The following is a 24,566-nucleotide window of genomic DNA, read 5'->3' as shown; positions in this document are numbered from 1 at the left end:
AATGATGAACGGAATAGGCACCTCTTTTTCTTCTTGCTTTCATCATGTTTACATTAAGGAATATCATCAGATTTGCCATACTGACTCCAGTCGTGGTCATCTTGCTGACCATCGGCTGGTATCAACAGGCCATAGACCATGCTAATTTGCCTGACAATACAATCGTGCCTTCTCCAATGGACGATACATTTATAATTGCAGGCTACTACATAAATTGGTATTACACAATAGCATTATTCACTATCATTGTAAAGACTAACATTTCTCAAAAGGGGCATATATGACCGAGAATTCAACGTTGTTGATTTGAAAGCAAACAAACTATCACATATCCTGTATGCTTTTGCCAATGCCAATAGGGATGGCAGTATTGTTCTTGGCGTAGGTACATGTCCTTTTGCTCAAGCTGCTCAAATACTAAACTATTTTCTCGGCGCACAACAGGATCCCTGGGCAGACACAGACATCAAGTTCCCCAAAGGTATATTAATGTGGCAAGCCCTGAAATGCATATATTAACTAACAGACATCAGAGAAAACTGTTGATGGCGTTGTGGATCTTTGGAAAGAAAATGACAACGACCTGCATGGCAATTTCAAACAGCTTGCACTACTCAAACAGCAAAACAGACATCTCAAAGTGTCTCTCAGTGTTGGCGGCTACTCTTGGAGTCATAACTTTTCAGCGCTTGCATCTACGCCAGAGTCTCGAGCTGTATTTACTAAAACAGCGATACAGCATTTGCAAGATTTAGGCCTAGACGGCATCGATATTGATTGGGAGTTTCCAAAGGATGCTACAGATGCCGGGAACTATGTATTACTGCTAAAAGAAATGCGCGCTGCATTAGATGACTACCAACTCGCTCATGACCCCACCGATCAAAAGTTTCTTTTATCAGTGGCCATGCCGTGTGGACCTGAAAATTACCGTCTGTTGGAATTGGGAAGCATGGCACATTATGTGGATATATTTTACTTGATGGCATACGATTTTGCAGGCAATTGGGATCAGCAAGTTGGACATCAATCAAATTTATATGGCGGACCACTAAATGTAGATCAAGCAGTGACCTATTTCGAAAAGGAGGGCGGTGTGCCGTCAAAGAAGATTGTCATTGGGATGCCATTGTATGGAAGAGGGTTCTCAAACACAAATGGGAAGGTGGGGTCGAGTTACAGAGGCGTTCCTGAGGGTTCATGGGAAAAGGGGTCTTTTGACTACAAAGATCTTCCTCAGCAGGGAGCTAAGGAGTATCTGGATCGAGAAAGAGGAGCATCGTGGTCCTACGATGAGTCAAAACGGGAGTTTGTTACGTATGATTCACCGGCAGTAACAGAGATCAAATGCGAATACATCAAAGATAGACAGCTTGGCGGTGCCATGTTTTGGGAGTTGACAGCTGATAATACAAAGGAGGAATCAAGAAGTCTGTTAGAAACAGTTTTTGCTAGTCTGGGTGACAAGCTGAATAGCATTGAGAATCATATCAAGTATCCCCTCAGCAAATACACCATTCTTAATTGATTTTCAAGACAAATACCAATAAATTGACGTGGTGTGTAAGCGTGGCTTGATCTTGAATCGTACATAGCTAATACATGGACGTTAAATACTTGATGCATCTTCATTGATGTCTGCAATAAAGCTTGCTGTCGGACGCTGAATGCTTTGACAGATCAAAAACTACAATTGCGATGCTAATGCTGATCCATTGTGCACTGACAGGATCATTTTTAATCACAGGAAACTTCTCTCGTGCTATCAAAATGAGTCTGCTTCTATAATCTCTACAGATCATCTCCCACTTTACCAAGAAAGATCATACGATAACTTAAAATGGAAAATGTGGCACATCAAATTTTCTGCTATAAACAAAAAGAAGCTTCCCAAGCAGATTTTGGCTTTCGGGTCAACTGAAATCAAGACATCCGAGAGGATGGTGAGGCAAAAAGAGATGGCCATCCCAGTCACTTTTTTTTCTCTACTTGCCATTTCTGGAGAAAGAGGTTGTAATGAGTCAAATCAATAAAAAAAAAAAAAAAAAAAAAAAAGTTTTTCTTTTTGCTTTTGTTTCTACAATTGACAGATCTCTCAAGGATTAAAAATCTTGTTTTTTCTTGAATTAAGAAAGAAAACCACACAATGGATAGTAAATCAGCACCTGGATCACCTACCATACATGATGCAGAGACAATTCCATCAAGCTCTCAGACACAATTTGAGGCATATGCTCCTGTAGAGCAGCCCAATCTCTGGAAGGTGTTCAAATCTCAAGTCGCCACTAAAGAGGGATGGTGGGGCGATTTTGACTGGAAGGTCATGTGTCTTCCTTCCTTCTTGATCAAGGAAAAGAGGGCAACTCCATTCTGGGGTTTGAATAGTAGATTGCCTTTGGGTTTGGCATTGGTGATGGGCTTCCAACACTCACTAGCTATGGTAAGTCGTAAGATAAGCCTCTTTTGTTTGCACATTTATTTATTCGTTTTTGACAGGTCAGTGGTGTCGTTACACCGATTTTGATTATGACTGGTACAGGTGCAACATCTTTGAACCTGGAGATGGCAGACCAACAGTATCTCTTGTCTGCTGCTTTAATCTGCTCTGCTATTTTATCACTGATTCAAATTACACGCTTCAAGATCTGGGGAACAGGTAAGCATCCTTGATTATCTCGAGTAGGTCCATACACTGATGCATCTATCCACCATCAGGCTATTACCTTGGTACAGGTTTATTGAGTGTAGTGGGTCCCAACTTTGCCAGTATTCCTGCTGCAAGTGCAGTCATCAAAAACATGTACTCTAGCGGCTATTGCCCTACAAACATTCTTGAAGATGGAACAATTCAGAATCTTCCTTGTCCTAATGCTTGGGGCGCAATTCTGGGAACATGTAAGTAGTGTTATGAAGCTCTTATTAGGCTGCAATGGATATTAAGAGATGTGATAGCCATGGTGTGTTCATTCTTTGAAATTGGTATGAGTTTCTTGCCTCCCAAAACCATTCGTCGTCTCTTCCCACCAATTGTTTCTGGTACAACTATTCTTTTGATCGGTTGCTCCGTCATCAGCACTGCTTTGAAGGATTGGGCTGGCGGATCTGGTGGCTGTGCCTCCATGCCAGCCTCTGGTTTGTATTCTTTATGTCCATCCACTGAGGCTCCTCACGCTCTCCCTTGGGGAAGCCCTCAATTCTTGGGTCTTGGTTTCCTTGTCTTTGCTACTATTGTTCTTATTGAAAACCTCGGCTCTCCTTTTATGAAGAGTTCTCAAATTGTCATTGGTCTGATTGTTGGTTTGATTGTTGCAGCTGCTTGTGGCTATGTTGACCATAGCACCATTGATACTGCTCCACCCATTACCTTCTTGTGGGTCAAGACATTCAAAATCACAGTGTACGGCCCTGCAGTGATACCGTTTTTAATCGTGTATTTAGATAACATGTTGGAGAGTATTGGCGACATTACCGCATCTTGTGATGTATCTGGCGTCGAGGTCGAAGGTGAGCCCTTCCAGCGTCGCATTCAAGGTGGCTTGCTTGCTGATGGTGTCAACTCCTTCTTGGCTGCCTGTATGACAATCAGTCCTCTTGTTACTTTTGCTCAAAACAATGGTGTCGTTGCCATGACTCGCTGTGCTAATCGTATTGCTGGTTACTGCTGCTGTTTCTTCATCTTTATCTATGGCGTCTTTGGTAAGATTTCATCTGTGTTCTTGGCCATTCCTTCCCCTGTTTTGGGCGGTATGAATGCATTTTTGTTTGCCTCTGTCACTGTATCTGGCATCCGTATTCTTGCCTACCTTGATTGGACTAGACGTGATCGTTTCATTGTTACCTGCTCCTTGGCTCTTGGTTTGGGTGTTACATTGGTCCCTTCATGGTTTACACACGTATTTAGTTATTCTGGTGATAATGAAGCCTTGCAAGGTTTTCTGAGTGCCATTGAAACCATTGTGGATACCGGTTATTGTATTGGTTCTTTGATGGCCATCTTTTTGAACTTGGTTGTTCCTGCTGAATGGGGACCTGAAACCATGAAGGAATTGGAGGAGAAGGAGAAGCTCGAGAGAGATCAGATCCGTGATGGATTCATCCACAACTCTGTCAATGAAGAGCATCCTCTTGAAGAGTTGGCCACCACTACCAACACCAGTAGAACCATTGAGCCATAAATTGGTTTTATCAATTTCTTTGTATTATATTTTAGAAGTTTTAGTATCATTTATTCAAAATCGTTTTCCTTCTTAAAAATAAAATATATATATATATATATATACATATATATGCTTGCTTAGATTTATTCACTTGAAGTATTATATTACATTGAGAGAGAAAGAGAGAGATGATGGAGATGTTCAATAGCCTGAGTTTTCCTTGCCAAGTCTGGCATTGCGCAATTGCTTGGTTCTTGATTTCTTATTCTCGTCGTTGATAAATTTTCTGTCCACATTGCTCAAGGTGGATTTGTCAAAAGCATCATCGTCGCCAGAGTCATCAGCGTCTTCTTGTTGGCGACCGATAGAATAACGGAAAATGCCCTTCATCATGTCATTTGTCTTGAGGTGATGTTGGAATCCTTGACCAAGAACTTGTCGAAATGCACTCAAAGGTAGAATCTTTGCCCAGCCACGGAAAGTAAGAACTTTTCCACCAATCTTGAGTTCTTCGCTAGGTCTCACATTCTCCTCAACGCTTCTAACAACATCACGGAACACTGATTTCTGCTCTGTTCTGTCACTCTTTGCTCTGCGACGACTGCTATCAATAGACAGCTCCTTTAATGTGTGAACCAAGCCGTCCATGTTGTCGTATTCAGGTTTTACTGTCTCTTCTTCGCCATCACCTTCTTCGTCAGAATCTGATTTCAAAAAGATGTTGGCAGTTTCAAACATCAACCCAACATTTTCGCCAGCAGAGATTCGAATATCCTTGTCTGGGCTTTCCAGCAGCATTTCATGCATAGGCATCACCCTGAATAGCAAGAAACTTATCAATCAGTATGCTCTTCCCAAGATAAACCATACACCAACTTACTTTTCCAGTTCCTCCCATAAGATATCAAAGTCTACAACACCAGTAGTGAAAGAAGCAGCAAATAAAATACCATATGCTTGAAGAGCCTCGCTGAATAAGTTGTCCAATTCATTGGGTGATAAACTCTCGACATTGAAATCAGCACCGTCTGTCTCAATGAGATCAAACAAGTAATCTCTCACTAATTGCTTATCAATGTCTGATGCTGCGGTATAAGTGATCAAAGCCAACGTTTGGAGACACTAGAAAAGTACACGTTTTAACAACTCATCCTTGCAAAAAAAAAAAAAAAAAAAAAAAAAAAAAAAATGATCCTATAAAAACTTACACTTATTTTGATGTCCACTTGTTCACTATCCTTGATTCTATTTCTCAAAGAAGGTAAGATTCTGCGGTATAAATCATCGCCTTCGCTTTCTGAGATATCCTCCATGTTGATAAATGTCAATGCAATGCCCTTGGCTGCGAGACATGCCTCGTGAGTGCTGGAATTCTTCAACAAGGATCTCTTCAATGCACCCAACACATCTTCCAAACGGTCTTCAATTTGAGACGATGCGTGATGGCTTGCCAGGATATCTACTAGTCTTTCGAGCGATTCTTCTCGGTTGCTATAGCGAAAACTTGTTAAAGCGTGCCATTTCACCCCCCTGCTTCCATACAACTTACTTTGATTTACCCTCTGAGAGCTCATCAATAATCTGACTCAACTGGTCAACCCAATTCACAATCTCGGGAGCTTCTCTTTCGATTTTGGAGCTAACTTTAGCGACCTTTTTAGGCTGAAAATTAGAGTACATTTTGATATGATTACAAGTAGTTTTATAAAGTAGTAAAGAAGAAAAAGAACAAAATGCTTGAACCATCCGCTATTTATATGATTAAAATTTTTCTTCTTTTTAATAAACCTCAATGACGTCGCGGTGTAATACACTTTTGTTTTTGCATTGAAACCGTAAAATGCTTTGGGTTTCAAACAAGGCTTTCCGTATATTCACCTGCTCCAATCATAGAATATCGTCCTACAATAATGCGAATCTCTAGGTAGGCATGTCGTTTGTATCCATTTAAGAGCACCATCAATGTCTTCATTGTGATTCCAGGGATCATCTGTAGAAACTCGAGTACTGCGGTCTACGCAACTACATATACCGCAGTACAAGTGGCATTGTGCGCCGCTAGGGTCTTCCACTCAATGGCATTGTGCGCCGTTAACGTATACCATTTAATGGCGTTGTGCGCCGCGAGTAAATACCATTAATGCGAGCTGCGGTATGCGTGCTCCAGCTAAATTTTTATAATCATGGCCCCTAAATCACTCGTACGGTTTCGCGATATGCATTTTTATCCGAATCTACAGCATTTTATCGATTAGTGGTTATCTTCATACGTATACTTGACGATACCCAGCTACTAAATTAGGAGCTTATGTTTTAATGCGTGCACCAAAGCACTCTCAAACCTCTACTTCGCTTGCAAACCTCGTTAAGTCTTTCACAAGCAAGGCATGATTCGGTGTTGAAACATGGCGAGTTCCTCAAACTCGGTTGCTTTCAGGTAGATCATTTCGATTATACATATAGTGGTCCAAGCGTCTACGTGCGTCAAAATAGTAACGATCATTTTACAGCATGTCAATAAATCAAGATAGATGCAATTAGCAGTAATTATAGAGTGAATTTACTAAATTTATTATGATGCGGGTACTTCTTTTATTTGTGTGTGTGTGGGATGAATGATACATGGGGAGGATATACAACAATTAAGGTCTTTTAATGATCTATTTAGAGAGTTTGGTGATCTTGGCATCACAGCCACCTTTGGGGATAGCAAGACCGATTTGGTTGTTGCTGGCATCATAGATATGATAGAAGTTGTTGAGGAAAGCACCACCCAAAATCCAGTCTTTATCTGTGCCCTTGTTGCGGCCGATGAGAGTATGACACTTCTTTTCACCATCCTTCTTGATGTAGAGCTTGGGAGGCAAAGAGACACGATAACCATTGAAATCAATCTTGAAAGTGGGCAAGTCGTCGAGGTCTTCGCAGCATTCCAATCTGTATACACCTTCATCCTCATCATATTTAGCATCAATGGCAGCGTGCAAGAGATCTGCTTGTTTGGTAGGAGCCAAGATAGAATTAGAGCCGGTGCTCAAAGATGCCAATGATTTAGGAGCCAATTTGATATCAATCTTATCGCCAAATTTGACGCACTTGATTTCAGTCTTCCAGAAGGGGGAGTCGCCGTAATCACAAGTAGGTAATTTGAAATAAGCAATGTCGCCTTTGTAGACATTGTGGTCAACGCCACCAAAGATGAATTCAGCGTCTGATTTTTGATCATTACTTCTTTTTTGATAGAAACCGTTCGAGGCAGCAACCATGCCGAATTGTTGAGATGATTGGCCATATGCGCTTTGGAAGCCATTTTGAGCGAAACCACCAGAGCTTACAGCTACATAACATTAAAGAATTTAATATAAGCATAGGACATTCAAATCAAACAGGGTCTAGAATTGGCTTTGTATGTATTACCTTGTCTTTCTAGAAGCACATGTATAATAAAAAGGGTTCGAATGGGCTTAGCAAACTTTCTTTCCCAATGTTGATATCCTGCTACTTACTTTGCTTTGATGATGAGGCTGAGTTGGATGTCAAATAATTAGTAGAGCCATCAGCATTGAAACCACCTAAACCAAGGGAACCGACTATATTTGAAATGATATCATGGTTTAGTCATTTACGGGTATTTGCATCAAACAGTGCGGTTACATACGATAAGAAGGGCCACCTAGACCTTTGACGCTATAAGCACTACCAAACAATTGATTAGGTACAGCAAGACCTGCAACTGAAATTGTATCCTAAAAATAAACATGTTAATTGAATGATTTGGTTGAACATGAATTATACTGTACTCTATAGAGCCTGGCGTCAATGCAGACACCTTCATCGTACTTGATGGATTGCTTTTTGTGGAGATTGACAGCAGTTGATGAAGAATTTGAATTGTAGAGATGGGATTGTTGTCGACATTCTGGAGTATGGCACTAGATGACAAATATAGAAATAAATACAAATACGTCAAAATAGAATCGGTTTCCATGGTTACCTCAGCGGCTGGTACCCAAGTGAGTGAATTACCAGTGTCAAAGACGACCGAGAAAGTTTGTGGAGGTGTGCCTGTATTAATCATAATGTATTTTTAGCATTTTTCTCGGAAGGTTATCCGTGGATGCTGTCGTCTTTTGTTGTTGCCTTACCGACTTTGATCTTTGCAACGAGCTGATGTAGTAATTGTAGTGGTAAGGTTGATGATGGTGGTAGAGAAATGTGTTTTTTTTTTTTAGTTAAGGGGGTGAAATGTATGATTTATACAAGACAACATACCAAGCCATCTTCAATTGTCATAGGTTCTCTTTTCAAAGCACATCTCTTCTCTAATTTGGCAGCTGAAGTGGATGAAATGAATACAATAGCAGTCGATAATATTACAGTAGATAAGAAACGCATGTTGAAGAAAATAAAGAAAAGAAAGCTAAAGAGAAAAGAAAACAACAAAACTATTTTTTTCTTCCATTTGAAAGGAATTGGATTTATATAAGATTTAAGGGGATTTCTTTGGTGTTGACTGTGTAACTCTTTTGATAAGTTTATAAATATAAATTTTGTTTACCTTGTGATATACATCATAGACGGCCCCGCCCAGCTCTCTTTTACTCTCGATGATTATACGGAATGAACGAATACTTCTTGATTTAGTCTTTTCGCAAGAAAGAAGCCAAAAATAGATCGACATCTACCCGTCTAGATGGCCCCAAAAATAAGGTCTCTCATGCCTAAATGTTGTCAGCCATTCTTTGAAATGCAACATATGGCTGAATTAGGTTATTGTACATTTCGCTTATTCTTCGTCTTCAGCCCAATTTTTCTTATTGATAATTCATACTTGTAGATCTTGTACCCATTTTCAATGACGACAAATACATTGTGTTACAATATAAATGCTTCAGAATTGGAGTAGAGCCAAGCCTTGTTGATGGAACATTTGTTAAATGTATTTCACATAGAACAAGATCATAATATTTGCGTGGTATTTCATTAATTATTTAATGATTTGACAGAAAACAAAACAACATTGAAGATATACTCGAAATGTAGAAAAATGGAGTGTAACTTAGACATCATGTCAAAATTGAAAATCTAAATAATGGCAGATGGTCTAGTCCTTTCAAATGTATGCGAAATTTAAATTACATACACAGCAAGTTCCAAGACTTTAATAGATGGCAACATCTACCTTGGCTTGCTTCTCAATCTAAATTTAGTCTCATTGTAAAAGGCAAAAGAAAACAATAGCTGTCCATGCCTTGTTTGATATGAATAAAGAAGTTTTGCTCCGTCGTTGTGGAGTCGATAATTGTTGCATGGTGACAGAAGGCGTATACTCTTCCTCATCTTTAGCTGGATTGCAATACCATCTAATCTACACAAATTGTATCCTGGGTATGTTATGTTGCCTTGGTCATCTTTGCTATGACGACAATTGTCGTGTATGCCATCTTCAGATGTTCGGAGTGTACACAGTTGGTCTCTACGCTTTTCGTGGGATGAATTCGAGATCCGAGAATGTGTTTCTTCGGTAAAATCAGAACCGAAAACAACAGCTATCTGACAAATACTCTAAGTTTTTAGGTAGATAGTGTAATAGTATGACTAAAGTGTATGCTTAGTGCATATTGATGGCGTTTGGTACTGTATAGTATCAAATGTTGTCAACTGTAATGTACAAAACGCTTATCTAAATGATATAGCAAGGGGCATTTACCGATCCGTTTGGTATATAGCACAGCCTTAGACATTCCTCAATCAATTTTGAATGTGGACTGCAGAGATGTAATATGAGAAAAATCCAAGGATTTTGCATCAAGAGGAAAGGCTCCATGTAATTCAGCAAAGTCGTAGCAACAGTAGGTAGATTACGGTAGTAGATGACATTTATGCATGATCTCCAACCCTCTAAGTTTAGAAATCTTACCTATTTTTACGAAAATTGATAAATGCGCTACTATAGTGTCCATTATTCAAAAAATACAGCGAACATAGGTCACACACAAACCGACAATATCATTCTTTGGGTTCCATTTTAATCAGGCTTTGTACCTGGATGTTCTAATGTTCATACGCGGTTACCATGACGATAGGTTTCTTTTCTTATCTGATTAAATCTCATCCTTTGCAATTGTCCAAAATGTACTTTGGGAAATAAGAGACTGGGATACACTCACTTTCCGGAGGTGATGTGCTCGTGGAAAGTCAAGAAATTATCATCATCAATGACAAAAAGTCATTTTTGCTTGGCAACGTTGCATCGTCCGTTGATGTCCGTTTCGAAAATATAAGCAGAGTTTGTTTTATTCAACCTTTACCCATAGATCTGTCTATATTTAATTTCTAGCAGACATCAGCCACTTTGTATGATGCTTGTAAGACCGTGTGCCTATTTTTACTAATATTACTATAGTTGTTATGAAGAAGCTTGCTATATCATACAGCTTATCGCTCAAAGCACACTTGATTATTAATGTAGAAAATACAAAACAAACGATGAAACAAATTTGAACCTAATAATAAACAAGATTTAGTAATGGTCATACAAAGCCTTGCACACAAGCGTTTTTATTATTAGTAGCATGGTTGGTATTAATGATGCTATGGCTCGGTAGTGGGTTATTATGCCAGCTATATCTGTCTTTTAGTTTGTATAATAATAGAAATTGGGTATTGATTGCATTTGAATGGTTGACATCTCACTTTTGCGATTTACAATCAAACGAGATAAATGAATAACGAAAAAAAAAATGAAGAGAAGGCTCTGTAATGAGTTGCAGGATAGATCAAGTATTTTCTATGGGCAAAACACTTTTGGAAAGGTGGCGGTTTATGGTTGATTTCTTTAGCTCTTGCTGAAGAACTGAAACCGCATATTGTAGGCTGGATCGCTATGACCTCAATACTCTTTAACTATAAACGCATGTATTTGCACTGTACTAGTTATCATGCAATCGCAAGTAAAATCATACCAATACCAAGACATGCGATATAGCTGGTTTCCCTTGACCAACTGCTCCGTCGATAGCAATCCTACCAAGATTTATCGAATTTGCACTTTTTGACTTCCCAAATATCAAGTGAAACTCTTCCATGAGCAACCTGCAACTGGGGCCTACAATGACCCATGTCTGTGTCAATCGAAACAATTCAGATAAGGTCAAACAGTATGCCTTTATTTCCTCTTATCATCTAATAGATTGCAAAAAGAAGCGAAATTTGGATGCATTTGGGCCGTGTTTTCTCGTGTTGGAAACTGTTTTAGACCGCCAGAACAACACCAAACAATTGCTTTCATCCAGCAGCAACTATCTGACGCCTTTGCTCAATTCTTTTGAGATCGTCAAAAATCGGCTCCAAACCTTGAGGGATACCTCATGGTTTTCATCAAAAATCAAACGATCGCGTCTTTGACCTCAAAAATGAAGACTTCTACTATAATATATACTAAATCAAAATGTTTCTATTGATCCAACGCAACCTCTGGAATCACCTTGGCGAGATCTTGATATGCAAAATCTCGACATTTTGACAAAAAACGCCATTTCATTTTTTTCAACATAGCTCAATAGGCTTATAAAAAGTGTCTCGTTTTACTAGCATCATTATATGCGCCTTGAAGAGCACTCCAGAAAAGCATAAGGGAGTGTGGGTTGATCATTACAGCTCACATAGTCGAATCTTGCAAAATAGATCGACGAAGTCGCAAATGAATCAAAAATTAACAAATTTGATGAAAAAAACTGACCGGAGATTGAAAAATTTGGCTGCCAAAATGCCATTCTGATAAACATTGTATATTTTTGAGGCTCATATGAAGGAAATTACGAATTGAACAGTACCACAGCTTATTACAGCTACTATGTTTTGTGAATATAGAAGCTGTAGATGCTACTGGCTATGCTTTTTGATACGCGTTGTCGACAGCTTTGGCTTTAATTGCCAAGGGTGAATCATGTAGCCTGATTTACATTCTTTGGCGGTAAATGCTTCCTTGAATTCCTCAAGATAGGCGTCCGTTTCACAATCAAGACTGCTAATACATATAATTGCTCGCCCTAATTTGAAAAACATTATGTATAATATAAGAGACGATATTGCAGTCTACATAGTAGTTATAGCAAAACAAATGGCAACATTTGGAGTTTTAGGATGAAGTGTTATTATGTACGCAAGTTTATGCAAGGGGAAGACACACACACACACACACACACTGGATATAAACTATTGAGAGTTTATTGCCAATTAATAAAGTAAACAAACACATATAATATAAACAAGAGTAGTTAAAGTGTAATTAGATGATATTAGAATGCCACATGCATTAGTAAATTAGATCAGGAAATAAGCGGTTACACCTGCAGCAAACATCAAGCCCTGGCCAATGTAACGATGATTGGATGTAGAGGATGAAGATGCAGTGGTAGAGGAAGACGAGGAAGGAAATGCTACAGTGGCAGAGCTGCCGGAAATAGTGGTTGCAGGAGCAATTGAAAGAGCAACCACACTGCTGCTAGCAGTTCTAATTTTTTATAAGGACTGGTGAGCGCTTTCATATCTCAATCAACTACCTTTTTACTTACGTATTGTATGTTTGTGCAATTGAGCAAAAGGTATCTTTTGATCCCTTAACTAACGCCATTCCCAAATCGTTGGGGCAGTTATCGTAGCAAGATAGCTTGGCCCTATGCCACTGTTGCATTGAGATAAACTGTGAGTTATATGTATATCTTACCAGCTCTTACAGATTATCATACCTTACAAAGACAAGCATAATCTGAAGGCAATCATCAAGTTAGATATTCCAATTCAGTAATGTAGAGAAGTTCTACAAACTCACCTTGACCTTGACAAGTTTTTAGGTAGTTATCCTCATTAGACAAACAAGTATTTAAACTGAATACAAAGCAATTAACACAGCGATCATTAACGCAATCAATACACAAATACTTACACTTCTTGAGCGGCACAAGGCGCTGTTTGAGCTAAAATCAATTGAGAAAAAGTAATAGTAGAAACTAAAGCGACAAATGTAAGCTTCATTGTATAACAAAAAAATTGTAATAGTAAGAAAAAGGGACGAAACTGAAAGAAAAAGATGGATTGCATCTGTTTATAAGCCTCTGATGTGCATGAAAGGAGGTGTCGAGGAGGAAGGGAGGCACACTTGCAAGGGATGATGGGGTAAACACAAGATTACCTTGAGAAGGTGTATGTAAATCAATAACTAGGGACATGCCATTATGTAAAACAAGGAGCCCAATGTCAGGTAGAGATAGTGGTACTTGAATTTTAGTCTTTGCTAGTAGTGGCTGCAACTCTAATTTCGCATGATCAGTCAAACGAATGTGCAATTGATGTATCAATAATACGCTATAACCATCAAAGCAGCATTATTTACTCGAATCAATAAAAAAATGAAATACAGCGTAATTACTGATATATCCAAACTAACTCTGCAGATAAATGAATATAGAACACATCCAGTAATCCAGTTACAAATGATTTGATGGTGGATCATGTATTATACACGCTCTAAATCAAAGATTGCCATCATATCAAATTAAAAGGGCAACTATATACTAGTGATTCCACTGAGAAATTACACCCTGATCGATTCATGCATTTTTTGAAGGTTTGATATGGTTGGGATCCGTCAAATCGCAGTAAATGGCTTTCAGATACGCAATGTGCATTCGTCGACCTGTTTCAATGGGCTTATTAACTACCAAGACGCTCAAAGTAGCCGATGTCTCTATTTAATAGATTTTAAGTGCTTTGTTGGCATGAACACTGCTATAACGATGGATACACTGCATCAACAGCCCGCTGTTGCGTTAAATCATTTGGCCATAGGCTTTCATCACATTTGTGACTCTTTGAAAGCTTTACATAGTTTTTTTCTGTTTCCAGTTTCATCTAATTTTGCGTTTTTATTATACTAAATCTCTGTTCAATCCTTCAAACGTAGATATAGTCAATATGTCGTTTGATAAGCCAAGATCCGTTCGACAGTTCCTTATGAATGTTCCACCTCCATCAAAAAGTGTTCAAGATGACCGTATACTCGATGAAATGAACAAACTCTATCAACAAAAGCTGGTTCAAAAGGCAGCAATACAAGCACAGCCAAAGCCAACAATTGCTCAAATCATTCGTCGCAACTCTTTGAAAGAAGCCGAAAAGCGCAAATTATTCAGTGAAAATGGCCCTCTTTCTGAAATTGACCCTGCATCAGATCGTCTTGCTGTTCCTGTCAAGAAGTTCAAAAAGCCATCTTGCAGAATCAGCACAGCATCTCCACCACCTTTGTCTTCAGCTTCGTCGACTCTAGTACCTAAATCAGCATCTCCATCATCAGAACCAGCTGGTCCCAGTGAATCATCAAAAGCAATTCAAATCCTCACACAGGATTTGACGAGACGTGGCTCTGAACCCAAGAAGTCGCCTGAGAAGTCTAAAATTACTCCCATCGATGACATTCTTGACAGCATCTTTCAATCCGCTGAGAAAACCAAAGTAACCTCACAATCAGTGTCACCGCCTTTATTAGAGGGCAGCTCTTCCAAACCTGTGTCTCCCCTTTCAAATGTTGATCGCTCACCAAAGTCAAGTTTACTATCTCAAAGTGTTAGCATCCCACCAAAGGCCGCTCCATCACATCAACCTGCAGTTAGCACTGTTGATGCATCTGCTGTTCAGCCGCCATCAGCCTCAGCATTGAATTCTGTTCCTCCAACGATCAATAGTTCAACAGCCTTGCCGCAGTCTGTGTCTCCAAACCACCTCGGTCTTTCCAATGCTATCAATGCAGCGCGCTCAGTTGCTCCCTGGACTACTGTCAAGGAATCACCAATTCACTTACAAGCGCCAGTTGCTGCAACTAATCAAGCCTTGCCTCCTATTGATGTCTCTTCGCTGTCAAGTCCTCCTTCTTCAGCTCAACAAAGCAGTAATTTGCCAGTATTGTCAACATCGTTAGCTGCTCAATCAACTCGACCTCGAGACAAACCTAAGAAAATATCGAAAAATCAGCAAAAGAAACTTCGACAAGCCGCAAAGAGGGCAGCCAACGCAGCCAAAGAACATGCAGATAACCGTTCCTATAATCCCAACAACCTTGAGGACGCTGATTTTGACACATTACTTCAGTTACATGAAAAGTCTGCCAGCACCAAACCATCAGATCAACAAAGCGGTGAAAATGCCAAGCCGAACAAGAATAAAAAGAACAAAAAGCAGAACAAGGCTTCCAATCCTCAGATTAATATAAATGCGAATCAACACATCCAGAGCCAAGCAACAAAGGCCGCCAATACAGTAGATAATCAAGCAGGCACTATGCATCAGCTTGGTAATAAGCAATTATTAAACCACGCATTAGGCCAACAACAAAACGCTGGATCTCTGTCTGCTTCACCATCATCGACCCTCAACAACAGTGACAAGCCTACTCTGGAGGATGTTGCTAGACAAAGTAAGTAATTTAGCGTTTTAAGGCTATACCAACATGTGGATTAATGAGTCTTCCATGTACTAGTAATTGGCGCACCTAAACCATTGAAGAGACCAAACGACAATAAAGCAAATCAGCAAAAGAAACGTCAAAAGACTAAGAAGGAATTTGTGCCTCTCATCACATGTCGTTTCTTTGCAAATGGACATTGCAGTAATGTAAGTATAAAATTGAATATGCCTCGAAAGCACGATTAACTCAAGTTTGAATGTTATTTAGGGCGACGCTTGCACCTTTAAACACGACAAAGATGCTGTTATTGTTCAAGACAATCCCAAAAAGAAGATTGTTTGCGAGTTCTTCAAAACTGGCTCATGCTGCAAGTTTGATGCTTGTCCCTTTTCACATGTAAGTATCACTATGAGATGATTGTATAGCTAGGTTGTTCTAATCTGTTCTACTGTTAGGATTTGAAATTGGAGCCCTGTCGCTTCTTCCACTTGAACAACAATTGTAAAGAAGCCAACTGCCCCTACTCTCATGATCCTCTCACTGATGACATGCTGACAAAGCTTCGCAAACTTACTGGCCCTTGTCGATACTACCATTTCAAAGGGGTGTGCAACCAAGGTGATCGCTGTCCATTCTCTCATGATGATGTGGATAAAGCCGAACTTGAAAAGGTAGAGGCGAGTATCCACCTTTGCACATTTTATCATCTGGAGGGCGCCTGTGCAAAAGGAGATGATTGCTTTTACCTACATCAAGAAGCAACCGCTGAGCAAATTGCTGAATTAAAAGCAAAACATAAGTAGAGCAACTACAGTCTTTAAATATAACTTTATCAGGATCAAATCAACCAAAGTCTCTAAAGCAGTATGAAATAAACCGAAAAATCTGTTCTAAATCAACTTCTTCACTAGTGCCTTTGTCGAGAAAGCCAAATGTTATTGAGAGGACACAAAACACCCTTTATTATTATGGAGAATTATAATGAAAACACGAGCGTTTGGGCTAGCTTCATGTGTATTAATATCGTTGTGTCTAAACATACGGATCTACACGCCTGATGTTGCTTAATTTACATTTTTATAAGACGAGGCAACCGACGCATTGGATATATTCATGTTACTAATACCCTCTCCCCTCTTCCCGTCTCCATCAAAAACGATACTCAATACAAAGAGACAAGCATGTTTTTATAAAACCAACATTTAATGTGTTTGTTGCAATGTAAATTTTTTTAACAAAAGAGAAAGCGATAGTGAGTCAAATGCTAAAATAAAATTTACTCGCGGTTACCACGACCTAAACACAAATGCTTCGAGTTAGCCATCCTGTACGCTTGGTTCATGTAAATCATAACTTACCGAGACCACCACGGAACTCGGGCTTGAAGTCACCGTTAGCACCTTCCTTGCGACGGTAATCACCACGGTCACCACGGGGACCACGGTTTTCACGACCCTCACCACCGACTATAGAAAGACAAAGAGTTATCAGTATTCAATGTTGTGTCCAATTCAACCCTATAACAAACTTACAAGCACGACGGGGAGCAGCAGGACGAGCAGACTTCTTCAAGGTAGCGGGAACAATTTCTTGAGGCAAGTGGAGGACTATCATAAAGAGAATTAGCATTTGACTCGATCCATTGCACTAATCCTATACATACATTCACGGAGGTAGTCAATACCCTCATCAGTGAGAGTATAGTAATACCATTGCCAGGAGAATTGGGTCTTGACGAAACCCTTGGAAGTCAAAGATTGCATGAGCTTGATGACTTCGAGGTTAGGGACGTCAATGTCGGCGTGCTTGGGAAGGTTGTAATCCTTAGGGGCGACAAGGGCACCATCTATTGATCGCAAAAAGAGCACACATGAGCTATACTGTTCTTCCACATGTATTCCTATATTACTTACCCTTGAAAAGAGCTGAGTAGACAGCCTTTCTGTTCTCCTTGGAAATAAGCATGTTGGGTTCTATTACAACAAACCTCAGGATTAGTATCAGACGAACTACGCTCTATTTGCATCCAGTCCAAATATCCAGCAAGAGCACACACACCAATCCAACACTTTGTTATCTGCGATTTCGCTCTTCTATGTTGCTAGGCTGATTTGATATGATAGATCCATCATAGCAAAAACAAGTTGGTGTGTCTTGTTGATCGATGGAGGGTATTCTATACATGTCGACATTCATTCTGGTGAAGGGATAGCTGGATGGATGGATGGATGGATGGATGGATGAGTTTAATAGTTTGGATGCATTTGCTGTAGCGTAAAGATCTACGAATCTCCAATGCTGGCAATGTCTCCAATGTCGCACTGATTACATTCAAAATGTTGGTCTCTTTTTAGCCATAACGATATTCTGTTGATGCAGGATGGATTGTGTTCTCTTGTGGATGGATGGATGCAATTAGGTACCATTCTAACTTACCGATGCGGGGAAAGAAGGAATTATAGACTTTGGCGCTCGTTTTGACTTGAAATGGTCCTTTGGTCCATGAGCAATGTTATTCCCGCTTGATTGATGTTTCACAGTCCGCGTTCTTGCAGTGTCTCTTTTTGCATGTAAATCATCACAATGATGAATTCAAAGCCTTCACTCAGTCAATTAGGGCCCAAAGCATACTAAACTAGATAGTTTTTATAAAAAGGTATGAACATTGTATTTTAAATTTATAATTTAATGCTTGATGCAGGAACAATTCTATGCCATTCAAGTGGATCTACAGTCTTGGATACATGGGCTGCTTCCCTTTGTTCTTGCTGCTTTTTGGTATTTGTTCTTGTGCTGAAGGTAAAAGAGTTGCAAAGTTGGATTCAGCAGGAGTAGGAGGAATATCAGGATTCAGTGGTGGGGGCTCATACGTGCCAGGAGGGAAACAATAATTGTTGTATTCTCCAAGTAGAGACGCGATGCCACAAGGCACTTTCACTTGATCAAAATCTACGTCTTCGAATGTCGTATCATGTCTAGGCATGTATTTCAGGTACTCGTTGGCCTCTTTCTCAGTTTCGAACTGTTTCTTGACAGGAGCAGCATCTTGAGAGTGACTTGGGTAAGGTTTGGGTGCATCACGTCTTATTTGAGGTTGTTGACCAGGATATGCAGAATCGGAGGTCGCATCTGGCGCAGGAGGGTATGATGTAGAAGAGATATTGGCTGATCTTTCAGTAACAGGAGGCACCTGAGATACGGTTTCTTTGGTCAGCAGTACAAAGGGATCACGTTTAGCAAAGTCATATCGTTGAAGTTGCTCCTCTAATTTATCAGTTTCTATCTTGGCAAATCGAAGGTGGTTCGTTACGGCATCAAGCATGTATGTGCTTTTTGCTTTCAATAAACTGACATATCGAAGCTTGCTGACCAATTCTTTTTGGGTGGTTAGATATTGATTGAGAGAGGCAGAAGCCGCATCAGGAAGTGGAATGTCTGGTTTTTGTTTGTATTCTCTTTTCAAGCCATTTACCAAGCCTTGGTACTTGGAGAAGGTTTTTTCAAGATTTGCTTTTTGAAGGTTTATTTCGACAAAAGATGCCTGAAAGTTGTCTGTTGCTACTTTGTCCGCCTTCTCGGCTTGACAGATTGCAGCTTTGTCAACATCGATAATGGGGGCATTGGAAGATGATGGAGCCTTGGACGAAGAGTGATTTTTGGAAGATGAAGCAATATTAGAAGGACTCTTGGAGGATGAAGCAGCATAAGAACGCGCTTTGGAGGTTGAGGCTTTTTGTCTAATTACAGGTTTCTTGCCAATAGGGAGATGCTTGCGACGCGTTGATTGCTCCGTCTTGTACTTTCTTTTGGCTGAACCGCTAGCATTGTTGTTGCTACCAGAATTACCACCTGGATTGCTGCCAGGACCACCTGGGCCACCACGACCACCACTATTGTCACCAGAATTGTCGCTATTATCATTTGCAGTAGCCATGTTGCCACCATCAAAGTACCAATTTCTGACATAATTGTACGCATTGTTGTAAGCATCAACAGCAGCCGATTGAATAGCGTCCTTGAAGAAAAGAGAAATGAAAAAGATATAGAAACAGAAAAAGTTCCTTGAGACCCCACTGTTGAGTATCTTTTCTTGAAAGGCGACATTCAGGTTTGTTGCATGCTTGCTTCCCAGATCTTTGATGAAAGCACTGTCCAAGTCTGAGCATCCCTTGATGAGCGTAGAAACAACTGATTTCAAAAACTCGTATGGCTTTCTATAGTCCCAGGTATGAAGCTGGCAATGGTTGATCACTGACGAAAAGAAAAAGATAAGCAATCTGAGCAGATGTCTCTATAGGCAATAGAAACTTACATTTATAAGTGTTTAATTGGAAAAATATGGTCTTGTAAAAGTTGTCTGCTAAGCTTTCAATGTGCAGTGTTTCTGGAGCTGCAACAGTGTGACGAAGCTTCATTTCATGACAGAATTGAAAGACTGAAATGCAACAATGTTAGTCAACAAAGGGCTTGCATCGCCTGGGTCGCTTTACTTACAAAGCTGTCTAGATCCAAAGAGTAGATACAGCATACCAATGATAACGAAGGCAATATGAATGTAGAAAGATTTTATCATGTTGATGGGTTTTATTGCAAAAAGGAAGAGGTGTGATAATGAAGATGGCACTTTGCTAGTCTTCTTATATAACTCTATTCTTCGTTCAGTGTCGCCATTGTTATAGGTGCATATTGTTTCTAGAGCAACATACTTATCTGATCTTACTGTGGATTCATTCATTGTTCAGGGACGACGCCTCGAAGTAGATTCTTTAGGCAAGATAAAAATGATGTCTCGACTGACAGCAATGAAATTATGTTGATGGCGACAAAATGTGCCATGTAATGTGTGGCACCAAATGTCACACGGCATGCAATTCGCTGTATTCTTGTTATTAGTCGATCAATCTCGCTACGCTCGATCACGGCGTCGCCCTGCGGCTCTCGCTGAAGACATTTTAAATCAGAGACAATGTAAATCTGGTATATCAAGTAGGTTTTAAACACTCAATTAATAGTACAAAAAAAGAGGCTATATCATCAGAGCCAGGGGGGATATATCCTTTCACTGATGTTGTTCTTGAGGTGGCGGCCAAAAGATGGCCATCTGTAAATATAGGACTTGCGTAAGATTTACAGCGACGTTTTTAAGATACTGTCTTTGCAAAAGACATCTTTATGAGATAAAACTCCTCAGAAGAAATATTTGAGCGAAGCAATTGTTCTTTCAATTCTATGATCGTCATGCAACCAGCATTGCAATCATTATTGGCATCATCAGAAAGGTATTTGGGCCAGCCAGCAGCAGCGCCGTCTGCTAAAATAGATTGAAACTCAGTTTATTTCTTCTGATCAAGATTGGACAAATTTCGTATTTTGTCAACTTCTTTAATCTATTTTGTAAAATTCGACTATATAAATTGTGATTATCGTCTGATGCTTCCTAATACACTCTTGGAGTACTTTTTAAGGCGCTTCCAATGATGCCAAGTAAAATAGATGTTTTGAATGAATTTATTGAGAAATTCCAAAAATATGAAATAAAGTTTTTGGCTAAAATGCTGAAATTTTGCATATGAAAACCTCATAAAATTAGTTTTAGGAGTTGCTTTTGGGTCTGGAGAAACATTTTGATTTAATATATATCATAGTAAAAGTTTTTATTTTCAAGGTGAAAAACGCGATCGCTTGATTTTTGATGAAAACCACGAGGTATCCCTCATGGTTTTTGTTCGATTTTCGGCCATGTTTTTTGGGTCTTCAAAAAGTTGAGCAAAGGTGTCACGAAGTTACTACTACTCAAGTACAATTGTTTGGCGTTATCCAGGTGGCTCAGAAAGGTTTACATGTCAAGATATGAAGGGTTGAAAGCTGTCAAATCTGGCTATGTATTGCTTTATAGAGTTTATTTACACGGCATAAAATGCATTTCTGGTAGCTGCAAATTACTGGAAAGACAGTTCTGTAGCTTGAGCAATTTTTAATTCGAATAGGAGGCATATTGATTTTGGTAAAGCTGCTTCATGCAAATTTTCATGCGCTATGTTGCTTGTAAGCTTATTAACAATGAAATGAAAACCCGAATTTGCTGCTTAGATACTATAGTTTGCATATTCGCTTCGCTACAATCAAGCCCTCATATAGATCATTGTTGCCAAGTGCTGGGTTAGATGCCTTATTACCATGACTTTGCATCTTTGCTTCGCTACGGTAAACCCCCCCCCCCCCTATAAACTAATGCTATCAAATGTTGAATTAGACGCGTTATGTTCTTCCCCCCAACCCCCTCCCCATTGCCAGCTTTGCCGGTGGTTTTATTCACCTTGTACGGCACACAGTTCTTTAAAATTCTGAAGGGATATGATGCAGCATCTCAAATTCATGGGTAAAAGAACAATTGCCATTTGTCATAGGATAAACGTTCTAAGCTCTCTTTGGGTGCATCATGCTTTATCTAATCGAATGGCATATTCAAATTCCTTTAGATTTGTGATACGTTAAAAGACTGTCAAATGTCAGACTGTTAACAAGATTTGTAATGTTCAGTATGCACCGAGATTGAGTTGTGGCATGCATCCTTCAAACGACAATATGAACGAGAAGCACTAATAAAATAATAGCAAACTTTGTATATATGGTATGCATGAATGAGTAGTCAAAAATCCTGAGGATGAACAGTTTCCCTGCGGTTCTTGGACCTTCCACTTGATCCCTTTCAACATACTCCACCCGTGTAACATGCTGAATGTGGGGAATTAAATACAACCTTGTCCAATGATATAAAGTGAGTAATTCATGATTATGAATATAAATCCTAGATTCTCACCCTCTTTCCACTCTTTTCTTCTCATCTCATTGCACAATCTTCAATCATGGTGATTCATTCAACTCTTCCCGACATCAAAGTCCCTGAAACAGGTGTCATCCAGTTTTTGTTCAAAACTAATCCTCATCAAATCCCAGAAAATCGTACACTGCTTATTGATGCTTTCACTGGTGAAAGTTTAACCTATGGCAAGCTCAAGGATAACATCCTGCGCTTTGCTGCTACTCTGCAAGACAAGTTTGACTTTAAGCGTGGTGATGTTGTTGCCATCTATTCTCCCAATCAGGTTTGTCTGAATACAAGCTATTTTACACCATTGACATGCTGACATTGGAAATAGTATGATTATTCTGTACCTTTATTAGGTGCTGTTGCTGCTGGTAAGTGATATATAGGCACATCCAAGAGACGGTACCTGACATGTGTAGAACAGGCGGCTCTACCACCCCCGCTAATCCTGCCTATACACCCAAGGAACTTGCCTACCAGCTTGAAATGACCAAAGCCAAGGTATTGATTGCTCATCCCTCTAACGTTGAGCTTGCTTTGGCAGCAGCTAATTTAGTGGGTCTTGCCAAAGACCACGTCTTTGTCTTTGGTGGTGAATCTGTAAATGGGGTGTTGCCCTACTCGCAAGTATTCTTCAACGAACGTCGTGCTACTCCAGTTGAATTTACGGCACAACAAGCCAAAGACTCTGTTGCCTACCTCTGCTTCTCTTCCGGCACGACTGGTACGAAACGAGCAGTGATCTTCAGGACGTTTCAATCAACAAACATACTAATATGTCCATTCTATCTTTGTAGGTAGAAGCAAGGGTGTCATGACAACGTAAATATAATGCTTACAGTGCCGATAGATACATAAACTAATAGCTTATACAGACACTCTAACATTACATCCAACGTATTGCAATATCACGCTTTGGATCACGCCTTTGTCAATGCCAACAAGGATGTGGCTCTTGGTGTGTTGCCTTTTTTCCATATCTTTGGTCTCACACTGTTGCTTCACGTAGTCTTGTATTTGGGTATTCCTCTTCATGTGATGCCTCGTTTTGATCTTGTTCAGTTTTGTGAAACAGTGCAAAAGGAAAAGATCACCTTTACTGCTCTTGTACCACCCATCATTTTGCTATTGGCAAAGAACCCCTTAATAGATCAATACAACTTTAGTTCTCTTAAGCTAGTCATTTGTGGTGCTGCTCCTTTAGGTGTGGATCTATCTCAGCAAGTAAAGAAGAGAATTCCCACCATGATTGTCAAACAAGGCTATGGTCTTACAGAGACATCTCCTTGTGCTATTGTAGAGCCTACAGATCGTGTTATTGATGGTATGTATCATACTATGCACATGTATCTCCGTTAGATGCTTACATGTTTCTTATAGGGTCCACTGGTCTTTTACTGTCCAACATGACGGCCAAGATTGTCGATGAAGAAGGCAAAGGTAGATTGATCATATTACTGCCAGAGGACATCATACTCACTGATACTGTTTAGAGGTCGCTCGTGGCGAGCGTGGTGAATTGTGGCTCAAGGGCCCCAACATTATGAAAGGCTACATCAACAATCCCAAAGCAACTGCAGACTGCATCGATCAAGAAGGCTATTTCCATTCTGGTGATGTTGCTCTTCAAGATGAGAATGGCCACTTTTATATTGTGGATCGTATCAAGGAGCTGATCAAATACAAAGGCTTCCAGGTGCCTCCCGCTGAATTAGAGGCTATTCTTCTCAGCTCACCCATTGTCGCTGATTGTGCAGTGATTGGCGTCTACGATTCAGATCAAGCAACTGAACTCCCTCGAGGCTACATCACATTGAAGCCAGATGTGCCAGAAACGGAGGAAACAGCCAATGCCATTAAAAAGTTTGTTTCAGATCAAGTCGTTCATTACAAACAATTGCGCTCCATCAAGTTCATCAAAGAGGTGCCCAAGAGCCCTTCTGGCAAAATCCTGCGCAGAATCCTTAGAGATTTGGCTGCTGAAGAAGACAAACTATTGAAATCAAAGAGCAAACTTTAATAAATAGGAGCTGTCATCATTGTAATGCAATTTGCTGGGAGCAATTTCATCTCAGTTGTGTGCCTCACCGAGAGAACGGGAGTACAGCACATTTGTGAA

The 24,566-nt window shown here is 39.8% G+C and overlaps 10 protein-coding genes across 10 annotated transcripts; 4 read left to right on the top strand and 6 right to left on the bottom strand.

Annotated features, from left to right (window-relative positions):
• Positions 1 to 44: 44 nt before the first annotated feature.
• Positions 45 to 1,528, top strand: ATC70_009193 (uncharacterized protein; the record flags this gene model as incomplete). The annotated part of the gene is made up of 4 exons (XM_064828430.1): positions 45 to 217; positions 273 to 381; positions 445 to 481; positions 534 to 1,528. 4 exons carry the CDS (start codon positions 45 to 47, stop codon positions 1,526 to 1,528), a joined length of 1,314 nt encoding a protein of 437 aa, XP_064685632.1.
• Positions 1,529 to 2,146: 618 nt separating this feature from the next.
• On the top strand, positions 2,147 to 4,175 carry ATC70_009192 (uncharacterized protein; the record flags this gene model as incomplete). The annotated part of the gene is made up of 4 exons (XM_064828429.1): positions 2,147 to 2,440; positions 2,497 to 2,656; positions 2,716 to 2,895; positions 2,953 to 4,175. The coding sequence occupies 4 exons, from the start codon at positions 2,147 to 2,149 to the stop codon at positions 4,173 to 4,175; spliced, it is 1,857 nt and encodes a 618-aa protein (XP_064685631.1).
• Positions 4,176 to 4,358: 183 nt separating this feature from the next.
• Positions 4,359 to 5,837, bottom strand: ATC70_009191 (uncharacterized protein; the record flags this gene model as incomplete). Its single annotated transcript, XM_064828428.1, has 4 exons — positions 4,359 to 4,974; positions 5,038 to 5,279; positions 5,366 to 5,648; positions 5,707 to 5,837. 4 exons carry the CDS (start codon positions 5,835 to 5,837, stop codon positions 4,359 to 4,361), a joined length of 1,272 nt encoding a protein of 423 aa, XP_064685630.1.
• Positions 5,838 to 6,817: 980 nt separating this feature from the next.
• ATC70_009190 (uncharacterized protein) lies at positions 6,818 to 7,423 on the bottom strand (the record flags this gene model as incomplete). The annotated part of the gene is made up of 1 exon (XM_064828427.1): positions 6,818 to 7,423. One exon carries the CDS (start codon positions 7,421 to 7,423, stop codon positions 6,818 to 6,820), a length of 606 nt encoding a protein of 201 aa, XP_064685629.1.
• Positions 7,424 to 7,807: 384 nt separating this feature from the next.
• ATM1 (Iron-sulfur clusters transporter atm1, mitochondrial) lies at positions 7,808 to 8,235 on the bottom strand (the record flags this gene model as incomplete). Its single annotated transcript, XM_064828426.1, has 3 exons — positions 7,808 to 7,903; positions 7,958 to 8,089; positions 8,152 to 8,235. The coding sequence occupies 3 exons, from the start codon at positions 8,233 to 8,235 to the stop codon at positions 7,808 to 7,810; spliced, it is 312 nt and encodes a 103-aa protein (XP_064685628.1).
• Positions 8,236 to 12,482: 4,247 nt separating this feature from the next.
• Positions 12,483 to 12,852, bottom strand: ATC70_009188 (uncharacterized protein; the record flags this gene model as incomplete). Its single annotated transcript, XM_064828425.1, has 2 exons — positions 12,483 to 12,672; positions 12,734 to 12,852. 2 exons carry the CDS (start codon positions 12,850 to 12,852, stop codon positions 12,483 to 12,485), a joined length of 309 nt encoding a protein of 102 aa, XP_064685627.1.
• Positions 12,853 to 14,132: 1,280 nt separating this feature from the next.
• msh1 (MutS protein 1) lies at positions 14,133 to 16,421 on the top strand (the record flags this gene model as incomplete). Its single annotated transcript, XM_064828424.1, has 4 exons — positions 14,133 to 15,627; positions 15,691 to 15,824; positions 15,886 to 16,014; positions 16,074 to 16,421. The coding sequence occupies 4 exons, from the start codon at positions 14,133 to 14,135 to the stop codon at positions 16,419 to 16,421; spliced, it is 2,106 nt and encodes a 701-aa protein (XP_064685626.1).
• A 473-nt stretch (positions 16,422 to 16,894) lies between these two features.
• Positions 16,895 to 17,583, bottom strand: ATC70_009186 (uncharacterized protein; the record flags this gene model as incomplete). The annotated part of the gene is made up of 5 exons (XM_064828423.1): positions 16,895 to 16,914; positions 16,977 to 17,084; positions 17,151 to 17,225; positions 17,282 to 17,464; positions 17,532 to 17,583. The coding sequence occupies 5 exons, from the start codon at positions 17,581 to 17,583 to the stop codon at positions 16,895 to 16,897; spliced, it is 438 nt and encodes a 145-aa protein (XP_064685625.1).
• A 763-nt stretch (positions 17,584 to 18,346) lies between these two features.
• On the bottom strand, positions 18,347 to 20,191 carry ATC70_009185 (uncharacterized protein; the record flags this gene model as incomplete). Its single annotated transcript, XM_064828422.1, has 3 exons — positions 18,347 to 19,869; positions 19,931 to 20,053; positions 20,113 to 20,191. The coding sequence occupies 3 exons, from the start codon at positions 20,189 to 20,191 to the stop codon at positions 18,347 to 18,349; spliced, it is 1,725 nt and encodes a 574-aa protein (XP_064685624.1).
• Positions 20,192 to 22,484: 2,293 nt separating this feature from the next.
• ATC70_009184 (uncharacterized protein) lies at positions 22,485 to 24,467 on the top strand (the record flags this gene model as incomplete). The annotated part of the gene is made up of 7 exons (XM_064828421.1): positions 22,485 to 22,724; positions 22,779 to 22,818; positions 22,872 to 23,171; positions 23,245 to 23,269; positions 23,323 to 23,771; positions 23,828 to 23,887; positions 23,941 to 24,467. The coding sequence occupies 7 exons, from the start codon at positions 22,485 to 22,487 to the stop codon at positions 24,465 to 24,467; spliced, it is 1,641 nt and encodes a 546-aa protein (XP_064685623.1).
• Positions 24,468 to 24,566: the final 99 nt, after the last annotated feature.

The sequence above is a fragment of the Mucor velutinosus genome (genome assembly GCF_035048745.1).
Source record: "Mucor velutinosus strain NIH1002 chromosome Unknown tig00001563, whole genome shotgun sequence".
Classification (NCBI taxonomy): domain Eukaryota; kingdom Fungi; phylum Mucoromycota; class Mucoromycetes; order Mucorales; family Mucoraceae; genus Mucor; species Mucor velutinosus.
This window is presented reverse-complemented; position numbering and strand designations above follow the sequence as displayed.